The sequence below is a fragment of the Lissotriton helveticus genome, chromosome 6 (assembly GCF_964261635.1).
Source record: "Lissotriton helveticus chromosome 6, aLisHel1.1, whole genome shotgun sequence".
NCBI classification, from domain to species: domain Eukaryota; kingdom Metazoa; phylum Chordata; class Amphibia; order Caudata; family Salamandridae; genus Lissotriton; species Lissotriton helveticus.
The window spans coordinates 1,657,488,799-1,657,516,018 of NC_136067.1; the positions used below are offsets into that span (position 1 = coordinate 1,657,488,799).

General features: G+C 46.6%; 1 protein-coding gene across 2 annotated transcripts in view; it reads left to right on the forward strand.

The window, feature by feature from the left end:
* Positions 1 to 26,880, forward strand: part of CRLS1 (cardiolipin synthase 1) — a 133,137-nt gene extending 106,257 nt beyond the window's left edge. The window contains exons 6-7 of one of the 2 annotated variants that reach the window (XR_013596251.1): positions 1,007 to 2,485; positions 5,950 to 10,072. Coding sequence is in view for 1 of the 2 variants with exons in the window: in XM_078649517.1 (XP_078505643.1) it covers positions 1,007 to 1,098; positions 26,584 to 26,668 (177 nt within the window). In the remaining variant the exon portion in view is untranslated. Of the gene's footprint in view, positions 1 to 1,006; positions 2,486 to 5,949; positions 10,073 to 26,583 lie in introns of those variants that run through there. The other variant, XM_078649517.1, reaches the window with a different exon arrangement.
* The last annotated feature ends 340 nt before the right edge of the window (positions 26,881 to 27,220 follow it).

The window sequence follows — 27,220 nt, forward strand, 5'->3', positions numbered from 1 at the left end:
AGAGTGCCACTGCCACTCCTCCTAGCATAATTGTTCTCCTTGTAAACTGTCAATAGACTCTTCGAGGACTAAAGTGTCTTCTTCTCACTTGAGAGCTCATTAGGTCTTTCGAAGCACCTCCAGCGACCCACCAATTCCTGTATATTCCACAGTAACCACCCACAGTTGAGTCGTCCATTAGCTCAAAGTTCTGCCATGGCAGGGACGAAACGCGCTGGCTGGGCCATTGACTTGTTTTTGATAACTGTATCATATTTTGAATGTTGGGAAATTAAAAGAAGAATAAAGAGATTAAAAATGTTCATGGTATGGATAATCTGTTCCTTTTAATGAACTGACCGTGGAGTTTCTCCTGACCATCCCTGCAGGAACATTACTGATAGACGTGTGGTGTAGTGGTAGCCACAGCTGCCATATTGTTTTTTAAGTTTTGAACATGAAGCGTTTTTATTTTAGAATTGATCTTGCCATTGTAGACATATTTGACATGATACCAAATCGAGCTTACAGCTATTCGGTGGAGTTTGACATGCTTTGTTTTGAATATCTAATTCTTGTGTAAGCTTTGCATCACAACTACTGATTAAAGGGCTGCATCGAAATGAGCATCAGATTATGAGGCATCATCAGTTGCTGGCATTGTTTCAGAAGTTTTTCTGGGTCAAAAGGGCATTTTGAGACTTTTGTTATGTCATGTGTCGTTTAAGCAAACTGCAACAGAGCTCTTTGCTCTATTCATTTTGTTTGACATCCGCTGGGCAACATAATTAGGTTAAACTTTTCAAAGGGGCATATTTAAAACGAGTTTAGCAGAAGTAATTGTAACTCTCCTAGACCCCTTATCCATATAAGCAGTTAACTAGAATGTGCGATTTTATGAACTCCATGTTCTACTACTACTCGAAGAAAATACATTAATCTTCTCCAAATGTATTTTTTTTTTTAGGAATTCAGGGTGATGGAGCTAACAACAAATACTCATCATTTTTCTATGTTTTCTCTTCAGATGAATACAGGGGTTCAATTAATCCTGGTAGCAGCGTCCCTAGCAGCTCCAGTTTTCAATTATGTGGATAGTATATACCTCCAGACATTATGGTAAGTGATTTTATGCTTTTTATGCCAGTATTATCTTGTCCAGGGTCTAAATGTTCAAGCTTTTAGCCCGCAGGTCTAAATATTATTCACCACATCTTTTCCATCATGATGAATTCAAATTCAAGGTCCACTTTACTGCCTTGCAGTATTCTCCCCGCACACCTTTTTGTGATGCTTTTACATTAAAGTTTTCTCTTGTTACGATATTCCTTACTGGATGTTGGGATGGGAAAGTCTTCTACAGTCCTGCATATGAAAGTGATATCCTGACTTTTATTTTTCTCCCTGGTGTCACGAATTTTGCATGGCCTAGGACTGCACTATCAATGCGAGGTCCGGGACTTGTCCTGAGACCTAAAAGGGGGATGCCCCAAGCATGCCCTCATAGTAAACGATGGAATACGCACCCTTTCCTCAGTTTAGCATATAAACCTGAAGTGGCAGCCTAATTTTGGGAATCTTTAGTGTGACCAGACTTTTTAAATCTGATAGATACATCTAGTCGCAGATTCCTTACCTTTGAACATCCAGACATCAGGCTGAATCCTGAAGATTTTTGCTAGCCGTACCCCTGCGCTGATCCGTGGCATCTCTCGACTCCGCGTGATGTCGTAGGCATGGAGTTTGTCGTTGTGATGTGCGCGTCGTCTATATAGGTGCCAACTCAACGTGCTGATGTCAGTTCTTTTCTTTCCGCGCCAGCCAGCGCAGATCCGTCAGAGAGCTACCCCCTGTCACTTTTTGACAGATTTGTTTTGACTTTTTGTCAAATTCTTTTGGTGTGTAGAATATCCAGCAAGAAGACCTCAAGGTTTAAACCATGCGGCGCCTGTCATTGTGCCTTGTCAGTCATGGACCCCCATCTGGTGTCTATGATGCCTAAAGTGCGACCACAGCCTGAAGCTGTGCTCCGACTGCTCTGGACCATGGCGCTAAAGGCTTTGAGGGAGCAGTCCCTAAAGCTAATCGTGGCCCGGCTTTCGGCGCCACGGAGGTTACCTCATCGATCTTGGTCAAGAATAAGGTCCGAGCACCGCTCTGGGGGTCGAAGTCTTCTTCCTCCCAGTCAAAATCATCGCGGCCAGGTAAGAAGCACCAGCGATGAGATGGAGGAGTATCTGCGTTTGAGGCCCCACTTTGGGGAGCTGGTACCTGGATCGGCTCCGGGTTTCCTTCCCTGACCGGGACTAGAAGCGACCCCCGCCCAACTAAAAGAATTCTATGATGCCATGTGTGACAATCCTATTCTTCCTATTGGGTTTCTGTAAGCCCATGATTGAAGAGTAAAGTGGACTCCCAATCAATTCCCGCAAACTTCCTTTCTGTATCATGTCTTCTGTTACACTTGTGATTCCTGCAATTGTTTCAGGGGTCAGATGGTACGGTCGTGTTGAAAGTTGAAAGGATTTGTAAAGCGCTCTGCTACCAAGCGGTTTCCTGGCGCTGAGGGATTGACAAGCGGGGGAGGGGAGACACCAGGAAATTACTATAGAGAGAAGGCTTGGGCAAACAGATGGGTTTTGAGAGCTTTACGAAAATGCAGGTATACAGTCATGGACCTGGTAGTCAAAGGGAGACTGTTCCAGAAACGGGGGGCCAGAATGGAGAACCTCGTGCCGCCCACTCTGGACCTTCGAAATCGAGGGACACTGAGGAGAGCCTGGGTGGACGAGCGGAGGTTGCGGCCAGGAAGATAGGAGGTAATCATGGAGTTGATGTAAACTGGGGCCGTGCCAGCGCGAGCCATGAAGACCATGCAGCCCATCTTGAAGAGGGTTCTCTGCAAGATGGGGAGCCAATGAAGAGACTTTAGTAGGGGGGTAATATGATGGAACTTGGGGAGCCGGTAAATGAGACGAGCGGCCTGATTCTGGATGGACTGAAGGCGCCGCAGTTCGTAGGCAGGAATGCCCACGTACAGGCAGTTCCCGTAGTCCAAACGGGAGAGAATCATGGCCAAAAAGTTTAAGGGCTTCGAGGGAAAAGAAACGGGAGATTTTACGGATAATTCTGAGGGACAGGAAGCAGGACGAAACAACAGAGCTAATCTGAGGACGCATGGAGAAGTCCTGGCTGATTTTGATTCCCAAGGTTTTAACTGAAGCAGAAGGAACCGGGGGCAGGGCCAAGAATGGAGGGCCAAAAGGCAGGGGTCCAAGGACTGGTGGAGCCGCCAGTCAGGACCAACTCCGTTTTGTCCGGATTAAGTTTTAGAGGATTTTGATTCATCCAATCAGAAATAAAGATAAGTGTAGTTTGGAATTTAAGGATGGAGTCCAGGGAGGAAGACAGATCAAAAACAAGCTGGAGGTCGTCCGCGTAATTAAATACAGAGACCTCCATGTTGGATATATAGGGGATAGATGTCAAGATTGAAAAGAAGGGGGGGAAAGGGAAGAGCCTTGGGGAACCCCACAGGGCACAGGGCGGGTAGGGGCGGTAAAGCCCGCAAGTTGGACCGCCTGCGTCCGACCTTAGAGAAATGAGGCGAGCCAAGTGAGAGCGGTCCCCCGGATGCCCGCTGCTCCGACACGGCTGAGAAGGATGGAATGGTCGACCGTGTCGAAAGCAGCGGACAAATCAAGGAGTACCAAGGCTTGGGGAAAGTTAGAATCTGCCTTGCTCTTCAGCTCGTCCGGGACGGAAAGGATCACAGATTCCGTTGAATGGGCCGAACGAAAACCCGCTTGATGGGAGGCCAGGAGATGGTTGTCCTCGATGTAAGCCGAGAGACAAGAAGTAATATGGCTCTCCAAGATCTTGCCCAAATAAGGGAGCAAGGACATGGGCCTAAAATTGTCGGGGAGAGTGGGGTCAGCACCGGGTTTTTTTAGTATGGGGATGACTGTGGCCGATTTGAAAGAGGCCGGGACTATGCCCTGAGAGATAGAAGCGTTGAGAAAGGACAAGGGAGGATCAGGGCAACCGGAAAAACACCTCCCTCAGGATGTGGGCTGGGCCACAGTCGGCAGGGGAGCCTGACTTGACCTTTCTGAGCAGAGCAAGGAAAGACTCCTTGGAAATAAGTGAGAAATGGTCAAGGGAAGGAGACGGCGGGGGTGAGGGGGAAAAGGGAAGGGAGGGGAGTGACAAAGGAATACTTTGTTTAATGTTAGCAATTTTCTCAAGGAAAAAATCGTTGAGAGAATGGCAAAGAACTTGGGAGGGGACAGGATTAGGATTAGCTCTGTCAGATGCAGCTAAGTTATGAACGATAGAGAAGATCTCCTTGGGTTTATTAGCCGCAAGTAAGATCTTCCCAGTAAAGTATTCCGTTTTAGCTAAAAGAATAGCTTTCTTATAGTTATAAAGAAGAGACATGTATCGAGCCCTCAGAGAGGGACAGTAATTGCGCCTCCACTCACTCTCTGACTGTCTAAGAGCCAGTTTGAGAGTTTTGAGATCACTGGTAAACCATCTGTTAGCTTCGTGGAGGCGGCAAGACCTAACCCTCTTGAGGGGAGCGACCAGGTTGCAGGAGGTGGACAGCCAGCTGTTAACGGCGTCCGCTTGGAGGTCAAGGGTAAGGTCAGATAGGTTGGGGAAGAGGTCGCCAAAGAGGAGCAGAGAGTATTGAGGTCCACCCGATTCCAGTTCCGGGCCGGGACGTTCTTAGGCAGGGGGGGCTTGTCAATAGCTCCCAAATCGATGGAAAAGGAGATTAGAGAATGGTCCAACCAGGTGCAAGGGAGAATAATAGGAGAGAGAATGGTCCGACTAGCTGACCAAATCTGGTCAAGAGTATGACCATGCATGTGGGTGGGGGCATGAATATGAGAAATGAAATTAAGACAACAAAGGGTATCAGAAAAATCTTTGGATGTCTGATCTTCCCTGGGGTCTCCAGGCCAATAATTGAAGTCACCCAGTAAAAGAACTGAGGAATTGTTGACCACAAGGGTGGCCAAGAGTTCCTGTAAAGCTGGCACGAAGTAAGACATAATTTGAGGGGGGACGGTAAAAAAGGACAACAGTAAGAGGAACCGAAAGGTTGACCGAACGGGCAACTATGAAGTCCACATTCAAAATAGAAGAGTAAGAAAGGGGCTGGAACTGGAGATTCGACCGGATGATCATAGCCACTCCTCCACCGGCCTTCCCGTCAGGGCGGTCGGCACGGAGGGAATAATAGAAGTCGGGAAGTGCTGATAATACATCGGGCAATGAATCTGCAGAGAACCAAGTTTCAGTGAGAAACAAAAATTCAGGTTTCTCAGTATCAAGAAGGGTATAGAGTTCCAGATGGTGCTTAACCGCCGAGCGGGTATTGAGGAGGTAGGCCGAGGCCACAGCAGGCGGCCAGGAGAGGGGGGGGGGGGGGGAAGGATCAGAAAAAGCAACCGACTGAGGGTTGGGGGGTAGGACCACAGGAAGAGGGAGGTTAGGGGCGGGAATGCCAAGGCCGTGGATGCATTCGAGCGTAGGAGGGCTAAGGGGCCAATCGCCCTGGTAAGCGAGGAGTTGCGCGGGGGAGTAGGTCCGAAAAGGAGCAGGGTCTGTGGCCCCGGCTCCCGACCGGTCGCGGACGGGCGCAGACGGGCTTGCCTTTGGCGCGCCCCCTGTGCGCGTCCGCTTCGTGGCCGGGAAAGAGGTGTCATGATATGCTGGCCAGAGGTGGGAGTGGCCGAGCAACTGCACCGGCAACCCCCGAGTACCCTCAAGATGGCGTCGGAACTCGCCGGTCCCCGCTACAGCGCCTAATCGGCTGTGCGGAGGAACGAGCAGCGAGGGAAGGTAGTGACGCTCAATAAGTGCAAGACAAAGGCAATAGTTAAAAACACAAACAGGTAATTTTTAAAATAAGCAAATTATCGGTGCTCCCGGCTTCCGCCTCGGGAGATATGCAAGCAGCTGTTCTTAGATACACTGCATTTGCCTTTAGGGTGACTTGGACTCGTTCTACACCTCTAATCAGTCCAATATCTTTTCCACTTCTGGGTTCACAGTCTCTCTCAATTCAGAGGGTAATTCTTCAATTTATATTAGTGGAAACAGTCCTACAAATGTCTTTTGTTGAGCCACTTTAAACTCCACATCTTCATCATGAGTCAGAAATTCCCCACCATCTGGTGTTCAATAGATTGTACAATTTAACTTGCACAATAAATCTCTCCCCAACAAGTTTACAGGGCTTGGGATCCAAGCAGATAATTGGTGACTTTCCTCTAACAAACCTATTTTTACTGAAACCTTCTCTGAAACTAGTTTTGTAATCTGTTTATTTGAAACTCCTTTGACTTGAATCTTTTTTCCCGATAAGGGTAGGTCTGGGGATTCCAGAGTTCTAATGGTGGATCTGGTAGCACCTCTATAAATAAGAAATGATATAGGTGGCCATTCACCTCACCTTCCATGAATGGACCACTCTGCCTACCCCTAAAATTGCGCCAAGCACACAATCTTCCTCTCCCTCAGGCACGGTCATTAAGAAGTGTCGGAGCCTGGACCATCATTTTCTAACACAGGGAATTGCTGCAATGTATTTTGATTATGATTTTTGAAAGGTTTAAGTTTGCTTTTGGCATCTGGTTCAAATTAAATCTCGGATATCCCATATTTTGTGGGATTATTTGGGCCTGTGGTACCTGTATCATTGGAACTTGGTTTTGCATTGGCACCTGCATCTGTTGTACTGGTATATTTTGCATCGGCACTCCTTTCTGCATTTAAACATTTCTGTTTGCATAATCAGTATTAAACCTACACTCCTTCTTCCAGTGCCCGATCCTGTGACAAAAAAGACCAGTGGTCAATTTCTTCACTGCTGCAATATCCATTCCTGAACCTGGATCAATTATAACACCTCTGCCTCTACTTTGTGAAGCACCAAAACCTACTGAATTACTCTGAAATTATGTTTGTGGAGCACCAGCACCTTCCATACCTCCTTGATTCCCTGCAAAAGAAAAATTCTGAAAATCTTTCTGAGCAAGATTTGTCTGAGCCATCATAAATTTCTCTTTAATCTTTTTCTGCTCTTCTCTTGTTCGTCACTGCAATATTTTGCATACCTCATGATCCCAAGTGATTTACTTTGTTGTATATTCACGCTAATTTCTGTTCTCGACCCTAATACAAATAGAGATAAAAAAAATCTCCATGTCACTCAGCTAGATATTCACTACCCCTGCAACAAACCCTCATAGAACTCTTGTACTGATTATTTTGTCTGTTTGTGTAGTTAGTTTGATTTTAACCAATCAAGATCCTTCTGAGGTACTTTGCCTTTCAGGAAGATAATCACTGTTTTACATTTCTCCATAACTACAGGAGATGGCGCATTGGTGTGTACCACTCTCGTTGGCTCTTCTTGTGACCATTGTACAGCAATTTTACACTCAGCCCACAAGTCACTTGGTACCACAATATCAAAGAACTCATTCAAATAAATCCACAGCACCTTTGAAATTGTCACAAATCGATCAACTTGTATGTACCACTGCACAGGCTTGTCTCTTAATTTTGGAAAATTGTTCATTAAAGCTGCAAGATCACCTCTGCTCCTTGGCACATGGACATACACTCCTCCCGCTATTCCTCTCAGTGGATAAGCTGAAGCTCCTTCCTCATCCTGTTCCTTATTTTCCTCTCCTAACTCATATTGTTTCTTTTTCTTTTCATGTTTTTTTTGCCCATTTGCTCTCTAATTCGATAAAATGTCTGCATTTATCAGTACATTTGATTTATTTGGTAATGTGCAACCGCATTCCTGAAGAACGCATTATTTCAATTGCTGCATCATCCAATTGAACCCTTTAACTTCTCTGCAAAGGAAAACCTTTAGAATAATTAACCTCATATTTCCAAGCCAACTCTGACAACTTATGTGTAATTGCTGCTCGTCTTGTAATTTCTTTACACAGGCAAATCCATTCTTTCTCTTGATAGGTACTTAAATATTCTAAATCTGAACCGCCCCTAAGGATTTCTTCCAGTTCAACTTTTAATTTGGGGATATTTCATGGTTTCTCTTTTTCATTTTCTGGGCTAACCACTTGCACTGTGCTCTGTCTATTTAATCCCTGCAGCTTCCGCAAACCATTGTGGAAATATTCCATCTTCAAACACATTTGTTTTCCCCCGGGCTCTTGATGTTGTCAAAACAATACTTCTCCCATCTCTTAGTACTTGAAGCTGAGGTTGTCTCCATAAACAGTGAATTTTGAGAGGTCTGAATAAATCCGGTCATAGGTAAGCCTCCTACAGCTCTTTGTGTCTCGGGAGTCAATCTTTACTGGGGCATTTGCAATTGGTCTAGGCACGGTCTGTACACTTGCTATTTGTGGTACTTGCATCGGACCAGTTGTAACTGATGTAGTCATCACAGGTGTAATACCAGTCTATGGCTGTGAAACACATGATGGGGCAAAATTGAAGGGGTCTCTCAACTTGCACTACACTGGCTTTTACAGGGGCAGTTGCCATAACACGTCTCATAGAGGCAACATTTCCAGTACTGACAGGTGGTGTTGCATAAGGTGGGGGATGTGCTGCTAACATGTCCTCTAAAATATAATTCCCAGAAACATTCTGTCTCATTTTCTTTTTCTTCTCTGTTTGTTCCTTCCCTGGGTTTTTGTTGTCTTCCCATTTCTGTGGAACTAACTGTATACAGTCTAGTCCCTGCAACTGTAGCTTTCAACCTTCTTTGCTGTCTTTAATTCCATTGAGCATCTGCATACTTAAGCATTGCTCTCTTGGTGGTCTTCTGATATTTTTCTCTTTCTTTCTCTCGGTCAACCTTTTCCCATATATTCAATTCTCTGTATTGTGTAGGTTTTGGGGCAGTTTCATTTCATACAATTTTGTTTTCCCAGTCTTTCAGTAATTAAGTCATTCTAGGCTCCAAGCTACCACATTTTAGAAATCTTAATGTACCCTCCTTCTCAGAAACCTTGCACCATTGACGAAGCCATAAACCTGTATGTAATCCAATTCATTTGTCATGTAATGTGTAGGCGTACCGTCAGGAGGTGCCTCTTAATCTTCCCCTATCGGAATTGTAGCGTCACCGTCTACAAAATTCTTGAATTCCTTAAATAACTTCACATTTCCCACAAATCTTAAAGTAAACAATTCACATATTTTTATTCTGTTCTGTAAATGTCAGATTTCTTTTACTCCGATCCTGTCCCTTTTGTTGTTTATCGAAATCCTGGTAACAAATCCCAATGTGATATTCACACAACCACTGACCTATCACAGCATGACATCATAACGTCACTAACCACGTCTCACTCTTTGCCGTCGTTCACCCGCCTTTACAGTTTCTCTTGCACTCACACAATTCAACAGAAATCTGCAAAATGGCAATAACAAAACATATAACCATATATATTCGCTCTGCTAAAGGCAAAATTAGTAATTCAACAACAGGAATGTTAAGGTTTTTACACCATCTGACTTTGACCACAGAAAAAGAATTTCACATTTGTAGGTGAAGTCTCGACCAGCTTGAAATCATCCTAATCAATGCAGCTTTACACTTTGCTCAATCAGGTTCTGCTAGCATTAATCAGTATTAATACAATCACAACAATTTATTAGTGTCCCTGTCTTGATTGTGCAGGTGACAGTACCTCACACTGTACACAACAATTACTCTTTAAAACAAGAAATACCATTCGGCAATGCTAACTGAAGTGTCTTCTACACTTGGCTCAACATACAAGGATCTTAGGCTACGCCGAGCGTGAAACTGTTCAACTTCTTCACAAATGAACATTAAACATCTCCTTCATCCGACCATTCACTCTTAACTCAAATATTCACCAGTAAACTCAATAACAAAAACACTCCTCACCCTGTTAAGACTCGCACCTCCAGAACGAAGCATAAGGTAATCATAGTTCTGTATATGATTCAGCATGCATAGCAATCATTGTTCTGTCTATGAATCATCATGCGACGCATTATGTCCCATGGGAATTCAAAACCAGAATGATATCCAAACAATAGAACAGCTCAGAAAAAATAACTAATTAATATTCAAAGAAAAAATAAAGAAAAGGTTACTTGACTGCTGGCCTCGATAATGAAACCCTCTCAATCACCACTTCTGGAGTAACGTGTATGAGAAGCCCTGCAGTCTGAATTGATCCGCTTTTCACTCAAGGGGAGAAGGACTAGGACCCAACTAAAAAATGGTAATTAGCCAGGAACACTATAACTCCTATGATGGTCACGATAAATGGCTCCAGCCACTAGTCGAGTGCTGCCTGATTGTGAATGGGGAAAACTAATCGATACGTCTCAGAAACCCTCTGACAGACGCCAACAGGTCCTCCGTCCCAAAGCCAATCCTTCTGCTGAAATCCTACGTGAAGCTGTGTGGCGGCTTCCAGCAGAGATGATTACTGCTACCGCTGACAGCGGAAAACAAAGGTTGCAGCTTAAATAGGAACTCGCCAAGAATGTGGAGTCTCAAAGATATTCAAAGTAAGCTGAAATACATGAGCCGGCTGCTCGCTAGGGAATGCACAATCCACTAGAGAATCCAGTAAATTGTCAAGCATCTTTCTCTTCCTGCTCAGATTTTAAGTAGCCGGTCCACATGTGCCTCTTATTCTCTTCTTGCACTTGCATTCCCAGGATTTCTGGGAGTTATAGTTTTTATGTTGCTTCACATTCTTCCCCCATTCATACTGTTATAGAAGAGAGGGGGATTGAAAGGAGGAATGCTGACTCTTGTGCAGATAACCATGACAGTCTAACACTGAGTAACAGAACATATGGGGCCCTTCACCTGGTGAGCATTAACATACTTTACAGTTACCAGCACACATAGATGTGTGCTCATTGCGGAACGAAAAGCACCCATACTCCATAATTTGTGTTCCCCGACTACAGTAATATGTGACTTGTTGTGTTAAATCAAATGTTCTCTGTTAGCCAGTTTTACTCCGGAAATTCTGAAATGTTGCCAGATGATAAAGCATGACAGTTTGAGTTTTCGAAGAGTCACAAAGTGCAACCTTCTATGAAAAGTAGCAATTTGATAACCGTGTCCTTTACTGTACACCAACCTGGCATGGAAAACAGCTTTTAATGGATGCAGTCCCACTCCTGTTTGAAGTAGAGAGTGAGGACCCTCTCTCGAGGTCACTGCCATGGCAGGTCCTTAGCTGGTCTAAAGCTTAAATGGAAGTCAAAATGCAAATACAAAAAACAAAGCAGGATTTATCCCCATCCCACCAGTCTTTATCTCCAGAGAAGTTGCAAGGGTGTTAACATGCCTCTAGGTCTTGCTCCCAATCCACCGAGGAGTTGATTACACTATTGGCCCGATTGCACTTTCGGTTTCCTGGGTCATCTGCTACGTCACAACAAATTGAGGGCTTTAAGGAGGAAATTTTGAGCATCTTTAGCACTCTTCCAGTTCCTATTGGCGTACCGTCAAGCCCCAGCTATCTGCAGGGGCCTCTAGTCTGATTACCACTGGCTGATCTGTCCGCTGTGCCTCTGTTCGCATTTCGCACCTGCTTCAGTTCCAACTTCCACTCCTATGCCAAAACTTGTGCCAGTTCCTTTGACTTCTACACCGTCCCCAATGCCAGAAGAGAACCCTGTACTGATACTGGTGTCCAACTCTGGGCCGAATTGGATTGAGGTCATGTCCAGAATCCACTTTGACATACCCGGTCCCCATTCAGTTACATTCAGGTGGAACACTGCCTCTGCCACTGGACGCCCTCAGGTACTCCACTAGCCTTTTGGTTCCAACTCTGATCAGACACAGGCAGCCTTTGGCAGTTGAGGTAGTGAAGATGGGATATTCTTGCCCCCTTCTTTTGTTGATAACTATCTCCACATAGACTTGCAGGAGGCAGTGATCTGGATACTCCCCTTGATTTTGCCCCTATATCTCCAGCAGAGGATAGTGCTTCATTCGCTATGGGATTTAGATGTGCAGCTGATGTTTTGGACCTACAACTTCCTTCTGTGGGGGTAAAGACTATTGTCCCTCAGAGGTTTTAAAGCCCAGGCAGGCTTTTTCTGAGCCGTTCTTTCAATGAAGCCCTTTTTAACACATTGATGGGCACCTAAGAGAAGCCTTGCTCTTACCCTCCATTGAACAAAGTGGTTGCCAAGTACCGTAGACTTCTAGGTCAAGCCTTCGACTCAATGACCCCACCGTCCCTGGGGGTATAGAATTTAATATTGTAATTGCAGTGATATAGTGCTCATTGCCTCTGACGAGGCATTAAAGTGCTTAATGCCGGGCAGCAGGCTGCTCCGGAACCCAAGGTTAATCCAGTGGTGGTTGGTTATTGGGATTTGCCTTGTGCTCTCAATGAGATCATTGCTTGCACACCAGTGTCTTTGTGGTGAATTAAATTTGTAGAAGGTTGGTATGATCATTAGTGTGGGGTATGTGAGTTCATGCAGTTGGTTGGTGGAATTCAAAGAAGAGCTATAAGAGATAAGATATTGCTAGGTTACAAGGTATGACCGTGTGTGATCTTTGAGATGAGGGGGTAGGCAGTTTGCAGAAATACAATAATAGAGATGAATGCAAACATGCACATAATTTCAAGTAGGCTGCACCCGGAGAGTATAGGCACGGAGAGAAGGGAAAGTAAATAGACGGCCATTCAAAGAACAAGCATTTGCAATGCAATAGGTCTTGCATTATTAAAGTTTGAGCTATTGGCATTGCTAATAATTATGCAAAACCAATAGCCCAAACATTCAGTAATGCAAAGCCTATTGCATTGCCAATGCTTGTTTTAAGATGTTCAGAGAATTCCAGAGGCAACCCCCGGATTGCAATACAGATGCCAGAACGCCAGAATCTTGGTGGCATGAAAGTATCGGAGGGCACAAACACGTGCATTTTCAAGACCGATCTGGGCCAATACATTCTTTTGTTTTATGTAACGATTATGGTTGGGGAATTTTCCCGCTCACTCACCCATACTGGTGTCCCGATTCATAGTTTCTTTTGAATAGCCCTCAAGTTTGAGTCTTGGGAGGCGATCGCCTCAATGTGTACTAGCATACCCAACCGGGTTGGTATTATCACCAGCTTGGGGCCCTGAAGAGTCGGAGAACACTGTTTCTCTGATGAAACACGTGTCGCCTGGCTGTGCGTCCTTTTGTGTGATGACCAAATAAAGAAATCAAAAGAACTTTAACGGTGGATTGGTTCCAATTGCTTTTAAACGGCATCAACCGGATGTATTACTATACTACATGAGTGCGCAGGACTGTTGCTATATGTACTTGTGTTTGGATTTTCCTACACTGATTAAGGGGTTGTAGGGTCTCCCCTTTCCTGTCAGCACCATAACATATCATTGCCATCCACACACTATCACGTTAATATTAGCATAGCGCCATTACTTCCTGTCCACGAAAACCCTGTCTTCTTTACCTAATTCCAGAGGCAACGTTGGGAACAAACAAGGCCTAGTATGAGCTGGATTCCTCTCCATCCTTCGACAGCTCTCGGAAGGGATGCTGCAGGCCATTCAAAGTATCGTAAGCAATGCGCTGGGAGGAGCAGACTGGCTCCCTGCACCCTGGACATTTATGTAAAATTGAGTTGGTCCAAAAAGTTACTGTAGGGAACATGGCATTGCAGCAGAACAGAGTTCAGTAAGTCAACAAACAACGGACGAGATAGCCTCTTGACACAAATATTCCCTGTAGTACTCATCAAGAAACATGTTAACTCAGACTAACACGCTTTGGTTGAGGAGGGATGTCCTCCTAACAGACTCTCTTGAACACAGGCCTGACAGCGTGAGCTGTGTCCTCACTCCCTGGGATTGATGTTCTAAGATGCTATGGTGCAATGGCACATGGTGAAGGCCTGACACTTGCCATCTCTCAAGGCAAGCCGTAGATCATAGAAAAACCAAAGGTGGTGATGGACGGAGCGTTGACAATACAAACACTCACCCCCAGTCAACTGATCTGGGTTTAATCCATCACCGTTCTTTAGCTCACTCCGCCACCCCAGTTCAGACATGGCCATATGCAAATCAGTCTGACCCTGTGCCTCATGGGAACTGGGGTGGCGGAGTGAGCTAAAGAACGGTGATGGATTAAACCCAGATCAGTTGACTGGAGGTGAGTGTTTGTATTGTCAATGCTCCGTCCATCACCACCTTTGTTTTTTCTTAAGCCGTAGATCATCCCTGACCAGGCAGAACACACATGATCTATCATTTATTTATTCATATTTACAGCACGGCTTTACATGGCGAGCTACTTTCAACCTCCAGGCCTGACTCTCTATTATCGACCAGTGTCTGTAGAGGCAGGATCATTAGTCGCTGCACAAACAAGAGCATTGATCCAACAGGCAGGCCCAGCCGGGTCGCGCGCGCCCCTGCGTTAAGGAATGTGATGTGCAAATGCCTGTCCTGCAGCAGGGCCGCGCGGCCTCGCTTGTAAGCACGGATAAGCATTGCGGACCTCCTACATACCCTGTCCTCGTGAAAGGACCGGCGGTGCGCTGCTGATGCAGCCCTCTTGTGATTCATCTTATCAGCGTGCTCTTCCCTGCACAGCGAGCGCCCCAGATGTCATTGCTGGCTGTGCCTGCTCTACCTACAGCTCTAACGAGCCCGGACCTCTCAATCACATCCACTCCCCCAGGATACTCCTTCACTACAGAGGAGCGGGGCGAGGGAGCTCGGCAGCGCGTAACAGACACCGATGGGAAGTGGGCAGAGCAAAGGCAGGACATGCGCCCGCCTTTGCCCAATTACGTGCTATAATTTGTTTTTTAAACGCACGCTAAAGCCAATTGCAGACGGCGAAAAGAAAAGCACACGCACAAGCGTGTGGTCAATCAGAACCCCCTACATGAGGGCTCGCGCTGCGCGAGCACTGCTGCGCACTGCAAAGCTAGGCGCGAAACCTAAAAACGGAGAGGTGGCAATCGGAAATTTTAAGTCTAGGTCAACATTTTCATGAAAGGTTATTCGAACGTAGAGTGAATCTTTGAGATAGCATGCGCTTGAGGGTGTAAAACTGCAGAAGAAAACATTAATATTGGTGCACTGCGATAAGCACACTTGAGTACTTTTTGGATAGGGCTAGAACCTTAAGGAAGACAGACAGACCTTTTGTCCCGTATTGCAGCTTATAAATGTACAAGCAGTTAGTGAACGTTTTAGTTACTTCTCTGAGCATTACCTAGCACTTGTAAGTACTGCAGGTGTAAAAACTGTTTCTTGATATAAGTGAGGCTTTTCCTGGTTGTAATTCTCAAGTGCTGCTTCAGGGGTCTAAAAAAGACATGCAGCATTGGCTATTTGTATGCTTTTCACAAAGCAGATCAAATTCCCAGTTTGACAGGGTCTTGTTGAGGACCGCGTTCCCTTTCTGCTGCCTACTGCCATCCAACCTGTTTAATAGATTTGGTATTTTAAAAATATTTTCATTACTCTGTATGACTGGAGACTTGATGTACAAGGTGCTAACTTTAGTTCTATGACCCCCACCACACCCTGTTCTGAGCTACCTACCTCCAGATTACTCTTTTGGTTTAGAATGGTCTGAGCTGAGAAAGAAGAGACATTTTTTGGAACCCAGTTTGGTATTAATAATAGGAACAGTGGGCAGAAAGCACTGGCATCAATGGTTTTAAATTAACCATTTATCTGCTGGACAAAATTAGTTCCTGCCCTCTAATTTTCCAGGCATCACAAGATTATGGACGAAAATAAATTAGGGACTGCCACTTTAAAGGTCGAGGATGGGGCTTGTGAAATAAGTCCTTTTAAGCAAAGTTCAACCTCTTCATCACTTTGTACTACTATTGAAGAGATACTATGAACTGTGTGAGCCCTTTTAGTAGCATGTGTAGTGCACAGTAATCTTGAGATTGAGGCTGAAGGCGTTCATATTAAGGGTACATACTAAGAATGAGTACACTTCATAGGAACCATGCGTCTCTCACAGCTTGAGGTTACACATCAGCACTTTGGCTGGACGTCATGTTCATTGTTATCACAAAGCATCAGACCCAGGATTACACTATGTCCTTCCTCACAAGGGTTATGTTATGAGCAATGGATATCTTTGGTCACTTCACAGTGTAAGTAACGCACATCTGTGCGCATTAGATGTTGAATTGCCACACTCATTGACTTGTTGTTGACTTATGCTTTACCGGCAAGGTTGTTCTCAATACACGTATTGCAAGCGTGTTTAGGAGTAACCATTTTCTACACAAAATTTCTGAGAGTTGACTTAAGTTGAAGTATATCCATAGCATGCTTCCTTAACTGCTATCCTCGCCATGGCACAAGCATTGACTTTAACCCCTCCATAAGCCTTTTTTCAATCTCCAGGAGAATTTGTAAATGAGTGGGGCCCGATGAAAGGCAAATATTTTTTTAACTACATTTCTACGTTTGAGGATATCACCACACCTACTCCAGATGTAAAAAGGAACATTTTGTTACATTCTTTAGGCCCTGAAGGTCCTCTCATTTACCGTCCGCTCAATAAAAAGTCATGTGAGGCTGGAAAAGGTGATGTTTTTTCCCCAATACCATTGCGGATCTGGATGACTATTATGTTCCCACAGTTTGTCTTGCTGAACAGCGATAAAATTGTTTTATTGGGCTTTGTATAAAACTGAAAATGTTGATGACTCTGTCATTGCTAGCTATCCTGTAATTTTGATGCATTACAGGAGGACTTAATCAGAGGCCAGTTATGCCCTCACTCAACCCAGGTATTGAAGACCAGTTATGTACAAAGTTTGCCCGAGAGTTATATAGTGTCTTGGACAACTTCTCAGAAACCAATCTAAATTTGCATCAGTGAAGGAATGTGCTCAGGCATTTTCTTTTTTTAAAACTTGTGAGTTATCCCCTTTACAAGGGCTTGAATACACAACTGTGAGTATTGTTACCACGGATCCCAGTGGGAAAGGGTTTGGGAGGGTCTGGTCACAAAAGTAATAAATGAATCATAGTGTATGCTTTAAGATAATGTTCACTTGTGGAGAAGTATTCCACGACTGAAAAATGGGGCACTTGCCTCTGTGTGGGATCTGGAAAACTTTGGGAAACACATTTTGGGAGGTAATTTTATTTTGAGAATTGACCACAAACCACATACAAGGCTCCTTGGGATACAGAAAACATCAGCCCGAGTTGCCAGATTATCAATTAGACTACATTATTTTAATTATAGGATCGAATATTTTCTAGGTGGCAGAAAACACCATTGCGGGTTGTTTAAGTAGCTTGCCTTTAACTTTGAGGGAGCATTACAGATCACTAAAATGAGTATCCCATTGCTAGGATTTGTCAGAATGTGAGCAAATTGTTTTTTTAAATTTTTTTTATTTATTTATAGTTTATTTAAACCAGTGAAAAAACAGGGAGTGGTACAAAGTCTCTCGCCTACATCCCTTCTCGGGCCGGCCGCATCATTTGTCATAGTCAAATCAAAAAATCATGTCCAAAGTTAACAATTGCAAAACGGTAACTTTCATTTACAGTAAGGTAAAGGATCATTAGCTGTACCAATGCATGCCTGCACTACATAGCATATTCCTTCCGAACGAGACAAAGAGAAATGAACCCATCTTTATGTCTCCCTCCCGTTAGACTGTTCTACCCTCCCCTATCACACAGCCCACCCCCCCAACTAACCCCAACTAGATGCGCTCATCAGGTCCTAAGTCCTACTGTGTTGTGCGCCCTGAACTCTGTGTGCGTGCCAGGTGACCTGTAGTAAGGTTGTGTGCATATTCGCCTTACCATACTCCCATTCTTTTACTGAATGTGTGCAGTTCTTCGTGTCTCATAGCGCGTCTCCCGCCCGCGACCCACCAATATCGGGGTGGAGGGGGGGGTGTGAGGTCTAACCCCCGCCGCCGTCATCTAATCTCGTGTGTCAGCCCTCAGCGCCTCTCGGTCCTCCTGTGAAGGTGTCAGTGTGTCACCCTCCGCATCCTTAGCTATCAGGTAAGCCTGATACAGTCCCCAGAAGTTCTTAGGGCGGCTCCTAGGGGGGAGCAGCTCTCCAAAGGCCTCAGACTGCGTATTACAATATAGCATCTCACGGGACCATCTTTTCAGGACTGGCAGCGGCCCTCGCATCCAGCAGGTCGCTACAACTTTACGCACTACCAAGAGGCCCATGTCGACGAGCCGGCGCAGTGGAGCAGGGACCGGCTTAGAGTAGCCCAGCAATGCCAAAGCCGGATCCGGCTGTATCTCTACCTCAGTTATATTGCTCATTTCGCTAAAGACCGCCTTCCAAAACTTATGTATTCCCGGACACTCCCATGCCATATGCATAAAACCAGCTATCGGCGTGTAGCACCGCTCACATTCCGCTGATTGTCTAAGACCATATCTGTGAAGCCTTTCCGGGGTGTAGTATACCCGCTGCAAGTATTTAAAATGTATCAGTCGATGCCTGGCATTCAGGGATACCCTCCTAGTGCTCGTACAGCAGTATGTCCACATAGCGTCGTCTATCTGTATGCCAAGATCGGTCTGCCAGGCCAATCTCGCCCTAGTGTATGTTACTTGAGAGTGTCGGTGCCCAATTTTGTACAAATTGGTAATCAGCTTATGCTCGGATGATGTTTTTATCACGTATGTGTACTCCGGTACCTCAGGGGGCTCCGCTAGGTCCGGGCCAAGCAGTTCCAGAAAAGCCCCTCGTACTCTATGGTATTGGAATTTATCTAGGAGCGTATGGTGCTCTCCGCCCTGCGAGACTTGCGCCCAGGTCTTGACTATCCCAGCCTCGAATAAATCCCCCATAGTTTTAAGACCAAGTTTTTGCAAAGCCCTGACTACCCCGGGTTCCACAATCGTGGGGAGCCATCTTGCCCATTCAATCAGCATCAGCGGGGAATACAGCAGCTCGCAGGCCTGCGATCGTAGTATCGAGTGCCAAGCGTGATTAGTGGCCCTAACTGAGTCAAGTGTTCCCACTCTGCGGTCCATTGGGTCACACACCGTAGCCGGTAACGGGACAGGGGCTGCAAAGAGCCGCTCCATAATCACGTGTGGGATGTCTCGCCGTCCATGAATCCAGGTGTGTAAGTGCGTAGCTTGCGCAATGTGGTAGTATCTTTCGAAATTGGGCACTCCCAATCCACCCTGTTCATATGGGAGCATCAGGACCTCCCATTTCACCCTAGGCTGTCCACCACCCCAGGCCAATCGGCTTAGGAGCTGCGTGAGAGTACGAAAGAATGATTTCGGCATTACTATGGGGAGGTTAAAGAATAAAAAGAGAAAACGGGGGAGTATCACCATTTTTATGATGGCTATTCTTCCCATGAGGGAAAGCGGAATTTTACACCACCTGTCCACATCGGTAGCCAGCTTACCACAGGCCACGCCATAGTTTTCACGGGCTAAGATGTCTGGGTAAGTGTGTATCTGAATGCCAAGGTATCTGACTGGGTCCGTAGACCACACTAGTGGGTACTCCATGTCAAAACAGTCTGTACCGCTCGTTAACGGGAAAGCCACCGACTTCGTCCAATTCACTCGAAGTCCGGAAAGTGCCCCAAACCGCACCACCTCCCGCAGGACCGCTGACAGGATCCCTGATATATAGCAGTGTGTCATCCGCATACGTGGATATCCCTATCTTATATGTCGGAAAGCTGATAGCTCTGTGCCTGTGGTATTCTCTAAGTGCACACGCCAAAGGTTCCGCAATCAGTGCATACAGCAGCGGAGATAGGGGGCAGCCCTGTCTAGTGCCTCTACTAATCGGGAAAGGATCCGAGACTGCGTCTCCTATACGTACCCTGGCAGTGGGATTGTGATAAAGTGCACCTAACATTTGGACAAAGGGTTCGCCCAACCCCAGCTTCCTCAAAACTCTAAGCAGAAAGGGCCACTCCACAGAGTCAAAAGCCTTCTCCATGTCCAAGAAGACAGCTACTGCTTGCGTGTCCTGGCGGGTGTGTTGGATCGCGCCCAGTGCCGTGCGAATGTTATAGTTCAGGTTGCGTTCGGGGATAAAACCAGCCTGGTCTGGTGCCACCAATCCGGGAGCTACCAACGCCAGGCGTGTCGCTAACACTTTCGCGAAGATCTTAGCGTCGACGTTGATCATCGACAATGGCCTATACGACCCGCAATGTACAGGGGGCTTCCCTGGTTTAAGAATCGTGACTATGAGAGCCTCTCGCATGGATGGGGGCATCATTCCCGACTCACATATTTCGTCAAAGAGAGTGGAGAGATGTGGAACCAGCAGTTCTTTGAAGGCTTTATAGAAGCCCACCGTCAGACCATCCGCCCCAGGGGCACTCCCCGATTTCATACCCTCTAGCGCATCAGCGATTTCATCCTTTTGTATCGGGGCCATAAGGAATTCCCTCTGCCAATTTTCCAAGAATGGCATCTTAATGTAGCTCAGATAGTCATCAATGTCGCTCTCCACATTGGTTAACCTAGCAGAATAGAGCCGCGAATAAAAGTCTGTGAATTCCTTGAGAATTTCGCCCTCGTCTCGCAGAATTCGGCCCTCCTCTGTATGAAGTTCCTTGAGTGGGGCAACACGTCTGGTACCCTTAATGAGTTTTGCCAGTAAAGAGCTCGGACGCTCCCCCTTGCCATAGATTCGCGCGGAGGCGTATTTACCTAGATGTCGTACCTCCCTGTCTGCCTCCTCACAAAATTCCCGGAGAAGTTCCTGCATTCGAGTCAAATCAGCCTCAGCATTGCTCGCTTGGTGTGCCCTCTCCAACTCCGCTATACTCTGCTCTAAGTGGGTCAGTCTCTGCCTTATAGCCTTAAGTACACCAGAATGCCTCGCCATCACCTGACCTCTTATGACCACCTTGAAAGTCTCCCAGACCGTGAAAAAGGTGTCAACCGACCCAATATTAGTGTCAAAGAAGGAGTCTATCTCTTCGGCCAGCTCTGCTCGGAAAGTCTTGTCGATCAGTGAGTGAGGAGGGAACCGCCAGGTGAAGGGGGGTATTCTCTTCTCTGGAGTGTCTATCACCATCAGCACTGGGGAGTGGTCAGATAACGTACGAGGAAGTACCTCACACCTCCGTACCTGTGTCATCATGACACACGATGCCAGCCAATAGTCTATTCTGGTATATATGTTGTGAAAAGACGAGTAGTGTGTGTAACCCCCTGTGGTCGGATATTTGTCCCTCCAAACATCGACCAAGTCGAGTGCCAGCATTTCCACCTGCAACTGTTGTGCCGCTTCCGCCGGGCGACGTGGGGGCCCAGTCGATCTGTCTACCTCAGGGTCAAACACTAAGTTGAGATCGCCCCCCCATAACATCTTGGAACCTGCATACTGGGAGCACAATCTGGCCAATGTAGTGTAAAATGCGGGAGTGTCATAATTCGGGCCGTATACATTGACTACGATAAAGTCTTGCCCTTTCCCCACACACCTCGCAACAACAAATCTGCCATCCGGGTCAGCCCTCAGCAGTGTGAGCTGTAGCCGGGATTTGGGGTTAACCCATGTGAGCACCCCTCTAGAGTGTGATGTGAAGCCTGCCTGCACGGTGCATCCCACCAACCCTCTAGCATTTAGCATCGGACTAGTTGGAACTAAGTGCGTTTCTTGTATGAGGGCCAGGTCAATGTGCTGTCTCTGCAAATAGTTCAATACTTTCCTGAGCTTACGATAATCGTTAAGGCCCCTCACGTTCCATGTCAGTGCTCTGAGGCTTACCGTGTCACCATTCAAGCCATGGTTAATCTCTGCAGCCATAGACATTACAAGGCAATCTGCACTATATAGGACACAAAAGCAGCAATGTTGTAGCACGCTGGGAGGGTCAAAGAGCAAGGTCGGTGCCAACCAACTAATGCACCAAAGGCTACACTACTGTATCCGGCCGACAAGTGCGATCTTGCATTATCCAACACACATTGATAGTACATCCACAGCAAGCCATTGTCAGCACCATCATTCAAGGCCTTCCTGAAAGTGTCAACCTGCCGCAGCATCTCGAAAAACAAAACCCTACCCCCTCCCACCCTCCCACAGCAGACCTCCCCCAATTCGGAACGACAGTATAACACACCCTCCCGACCCCCAACGTCTCCCTTCCCAAACTTAACTTTACTCCAAGTGGCCCACATCGGAACCACAGTAGCCAAAGGCGCGGGGGCAGAGGTCGCCGACATAGTCAGCCGTAGTAAGTCCAACAGTTCTCCATGTACTCTGACCCCAACGCCCGCATACCCTTATAGTCTACCATTGTGTGACGTATCTCAGCGATTCTCAAGAAAGAGGGGGGTAAAAACCATATGCCCCATTCCCACTGAACTTGGGTATATCTCTCCATTCGAGGTAAACAGCCCGCCCCTGAAATGGATTGTTAAGTGCTCAAGTGACCACAATACATCTCATCCATCTTAGTAAAATCAAAATCTCCCCCGCAGATGATGCCATTAATGTACTCAGAAAGATCACAGCCAATGAGTGTTCCCCACAGAGCGCGGCATAACCTCCAACCACACATACAAACAGTGTTGCAAGCAATGGCCAGTAGCCCAACATTGGTAAGATCTCACCCAGTAGTCGCCGCTGCTCTCGCATATGGGCAGCTGGTCCGCAGGTTAGTCCAATCGCCCACAGAGTTCTGGAACAGCTCGGCCGCAAACCCCCCCACCCATGTAGAGAGAGGCAAGTCACTCGCTCAGTCCTGCTCATCCATCAGCGCTGTATCTTCATGTTCCTCGTTTTGGCTGCGCGGGCTATGTCGCTGTTCCTTCAACCACACCTTCAGAGTCTTCTGCAGCTCCCTCGGGTCTGTGAAGAAGTGGGATCGGCCCTGCTTATTAATGCGAAGTTTGGCGGGGTACAACATCGCGTAGTCTAGACCCAGTTCTCGCAGCTGTTTCTTGTACGGGGCAAAGTGGCGTCTCTCCTCTTGTACCTTAGCCGTGAAGTCCGGGTACAAAGATATGTCCATACCCTCATACTGCAGTGACCCCTTTTCTCTGGCCACTCGCAACGCCGCGTCTCTGTCCCTGTAATTCAGGAGTTTGGCTATGATGGGTCTCGGTGTTGTCCCTGTTTTAGGCCTGGGTCCAAGGGTGCGATGCGCCCTCTCAACAATAAACATCGGTGAGAAGGTTTCTTCGCCCAGGAGAGTGGTCAAGAGTTTCTCAACAAATAGCTCCATTTTGCCAGTATTTGTCGTTTCCGCCACTCCCGTGATGCGTATATTCGAGCGCCTGGAGCGCGCCTCCAAATCTTCCGACTTGTCCTGGATGACTTGTAGCAGCTTACTGAACTGCCTGCGGTCCTTGTCCCACTCCATTTGCGCTTCTTCGACCTCCGTGATCCTCCTCTCCGACATGTCCAGGCGTTCCGCATTTTTATCAACCCTCTCCGACATGCGGTCCATTCGGTAGGAAAGGGCGTCTATTTTGGTGCCGATCGCTGTTATGCTATCTTGCAGTCCTTTCTCCATGTGCGTCAGCAGTTCCCTGATTTCTGAGCACATCCCACTCTCAGGAGCTGTGGATTGTGGAGGCGGCCCCACGGCCTGTGTATCCGGGTCCTTCGCCCGCCTTTGATCGAATGATAGCTTGGGCTGAGTCCTATCGCCCTTACCCATCGTTGTCTGCCAAACGTCCTGTTGCGGCTTCACTCTATGCCAGGGAGACCTCAGAGTGCCTCCACTCCACGTCACGCCAGATCCTATGCACCCCTCGTAAGGCTATCAGACTATGGTAAGCTCGCTGGAACCCCTTGTCAATGAATATCCTGCAGTGAAGCCGCTGTCACGCTCCTCACTCTGTATGCTGGTCGAAGTGAGGTAGGGGGGGGGGGGGGGAGAGGGGCCAGTGTCTGCCGGGCAGTGGGTGCTGTGTGGGCAGACGCACCTCACCGCCCCCCGCGCACCTCTCGCCTCTCGTTGCGATGCCACGTGGCGCCTGAAGGGTGATCCAGCCTAACCTCACTAGGCTGCAATGGTGGGGTACTTCTACCCCAGACCGGAGGGACAATGCTCCCACCTCCCTGCAGGGCACTCTTCGTGTTGGTGACCCCCAAACGCCAGGCCTCCAGGAGGGACTCCTCGTTTCAGCGAGGGGGCAGACTCAGACCGGAGCACTCGTCCGCGCTCACTTTCACAGGGGGAGGCCGGGGTTCAGGGCCCGATTCACGATGCAAGCGCTCAAGACCTCAGCACCAGCAGTCCGACTGGGTTACTGTGCCTGACTGGTTTGGTTCCCGCCACCGTCGGGACACAGGCGCGATATGGGCTACAGGTCCGGGCTCCGCAGGCAATGTCCACACTGGTTCCGGCTTTTCCCCAGGGCGCACCGGGGCCCCGCGCCCGTTGCAAGGGCACTCCGCTATCAGCCGCCAATACTGTCCGCTGCCCCCGTTTGGCCGTGAGAAAGGTCCGTGGCAGGTTGGAGACACTCCCGTAGGTGTCAAACTGGTGTTCAAGGGCAGGAAGTACGCTGGGGGCCTCCGACGCGGCTGTTCCGCACCGTAGCGGGAATAGGTCAGTCACCGCGCCGCACGCACAGCTACGCTGTTCGGATCCTTCTCAGCGCGAGACTGGGGACTGGGCCCAGTCCGTCAGCCCGCGCGTCCTGTGAGCGTCCGTCGGCACGGCTCTCCCCCGGAGCCCAGGTCTCTGACCGGAGGAACCGGACGCCTCTCACAGTCGAATGCCGCCGCCTGGTATGTAATTCACCGCAATGGGAGGATATTAGAGCAGGATCGTGTGGGTATCGGCGAGGAGCCCAACGCTCACGCGTCCACCATCGACGCTGGCTAGCTCCGCCCCCGTGAGCAAGTTGTTTTTACTTTAGACAAAGGGAAAAAAAACATATTTTGAGGAAATTGTCCTGTAGAACATGAAAGAATCCATCTGAATTAGTTGGCCAAGTAACTCACGGTCGGAGTCTCATGAGATTGCACTGTGGAAAGTACGCAGTGAAAGGAGTGATGAGTGACTGCTCCTAATGAGAAGAGCAAAAATCATTCCTATTCCTATCAGACCCATTGCCTCTGAGCTTTAAGATTATCAGTTTGTTCCATGAGGGTCGTATGTGAATTGTAAAAGCTAAGAAAACGGTGTGTGATTATTGGTAAACTGAGGTTGAAATGACTGTAGAGAGTTATCTTAGGAGTTGTTTCATGTGTGGAAGTGCAGCTAGATTTTGCACAACCTTGAAGCGCTCTTGGGAATCAACTGTTTCTCTTAAGATGGTATTGGGAATGTGTGAGTCTCCACTTTACGGGCCTTGTATGTTTAGGAGTAGACAGAACTGAAATGATCCTTGTTTTGGTGAGCAGGTTCTTGAAGTTGTCTGATTATCATCAAGTTGTGGCCACGCCTGATATGGACATTGTCCACGATTTGCTCAAGAAATGGTTTTCTACTTGCATTCTAACAAGTAGTGGTACTCAACTGAATTCTGATACGATTGCCACCCAAGAAGAAACGGTGCCAGTGAATGTATTTCTAGTTTCTGTAAAGGTACTGGGCAGTTAACTTTTACAGGTGGTAAGAAAATTGAACATGAATTGGAAATGATGTGGGCAAATCACACCATGCCTTTAGAGACCACAAGGCATACTCCGTTTAGTGTAACGAGAAGGTGCATACCAAACGCTAAAGTGTGCCCTGCGTGATTAGACCAAGCAGTGGTATTCTTGTGGGATCCTGAAGACATTAATACCTATGTAGGGAAGTCACCAGTATAATACAAAATGTTCAGTTAAGTGATGGTAAAGCCTGGCATTTGAGTTGTGTTATGATAGCAAGAGGGAAATTGGATTTAGAGGTGTCAGAATGGCAGTGCATCAGTTAATAATGACAGAAAAAGTATGATTAGTTATGGGAAAGGATTCTGGAGTGTTTGCTGAAGATGTTTCTCCAGCAAGTCAGATTGATGTTGGTGCAGATGTTAGGTGTGGTCTGCCTGTTGGAATTAGTCATGCTAGCAGTAATGCTGTGAAAGAGACTGAGTAGCAGACCAAGAGCAGAGTATGATACCCGCAGATGGAATGGCAGGGAGTGCCAGTTTAATTGGAACATGCTCCTTCTGGGTGGTTAAACTACCTGTGAAATTTCAGGATTACTTATGCAATACATAATTCCTTGGGAAAGATGTGTATTATAACTTGCTATTGTTTTTCTTTGTGACGTTGTGGTTATATAAGTTTTTCTTTTTTTTCCTCGATGATAGGTGTTTTGTATGTATCCTATGGCACCTTGAGTAGGTTCTGGAATGTGGAAGTTGGTGTGTGTAAGGACTGTGAGTTGGGCTGTTACGGTGGGGCACGGAGTTAAATGCACTAGTTTTAGTTGACCGATTTAACAGTGCTGGGGCTTTGTGCCACACAAACTACATTGGACGTCTGCAGGACTCCTGCGTGATTACTGCACTAGCCTTTGGACATATCTTAATGTATGATTCCTTCTACAAAGCGTTACAATTAAGAAATACAGATATTTTTTTTGTTATTTCATCTAGTTTGTCTACTGGACTAATTACGCCTACTGTATCTCAACAGGTGCATCACAGCTTTCACCACAGCCGCATCTGCATACAGTTATTACCATTATGGACGACAAACTGTGAATGTTTTAAAGAAGTGAAGATTTGAAGAATGTCATGATGTCCAATTAGCGACCGTAGCGTGAAAATACAGTAGTGTGCTTCCAAATGAAGGCAACATGGCGGAATACACTAAATCACATTGGAACTATAGATTCTAAGCTGACATTTATCCCTTTGATCATGCTTTGTAGATACAATGATTTTCATCAGATTTGTGGAAATTTTCAATAAAAATAAATGGTATTTTTAACATGCATTTTACATTTCTCATATTGAAAGCTTTCACCACCCCTCAGGTGTGGGAGCAAAAGATGTAATGCATTCATGAAAATTCTGTACTGTGAAATAACCAATGAAACACCTACTTCTGTGGACAATGTGGTGTTCTTACATAGTACCAGTGATGTACTTAATTTGGCATGAACTGAAAATCCGAAGCATTCATCTATACAGTTACCTTTTCTAGGAATATATACAAACTGATAAAGTGGATATTTTGGAAAAGAAGAACCAATGTCTGAGAATGATGTAAGCACATATTACCCCATATGAACTTGGTATTTATATGTGTGAAGGTGTTTTTGTGTTTG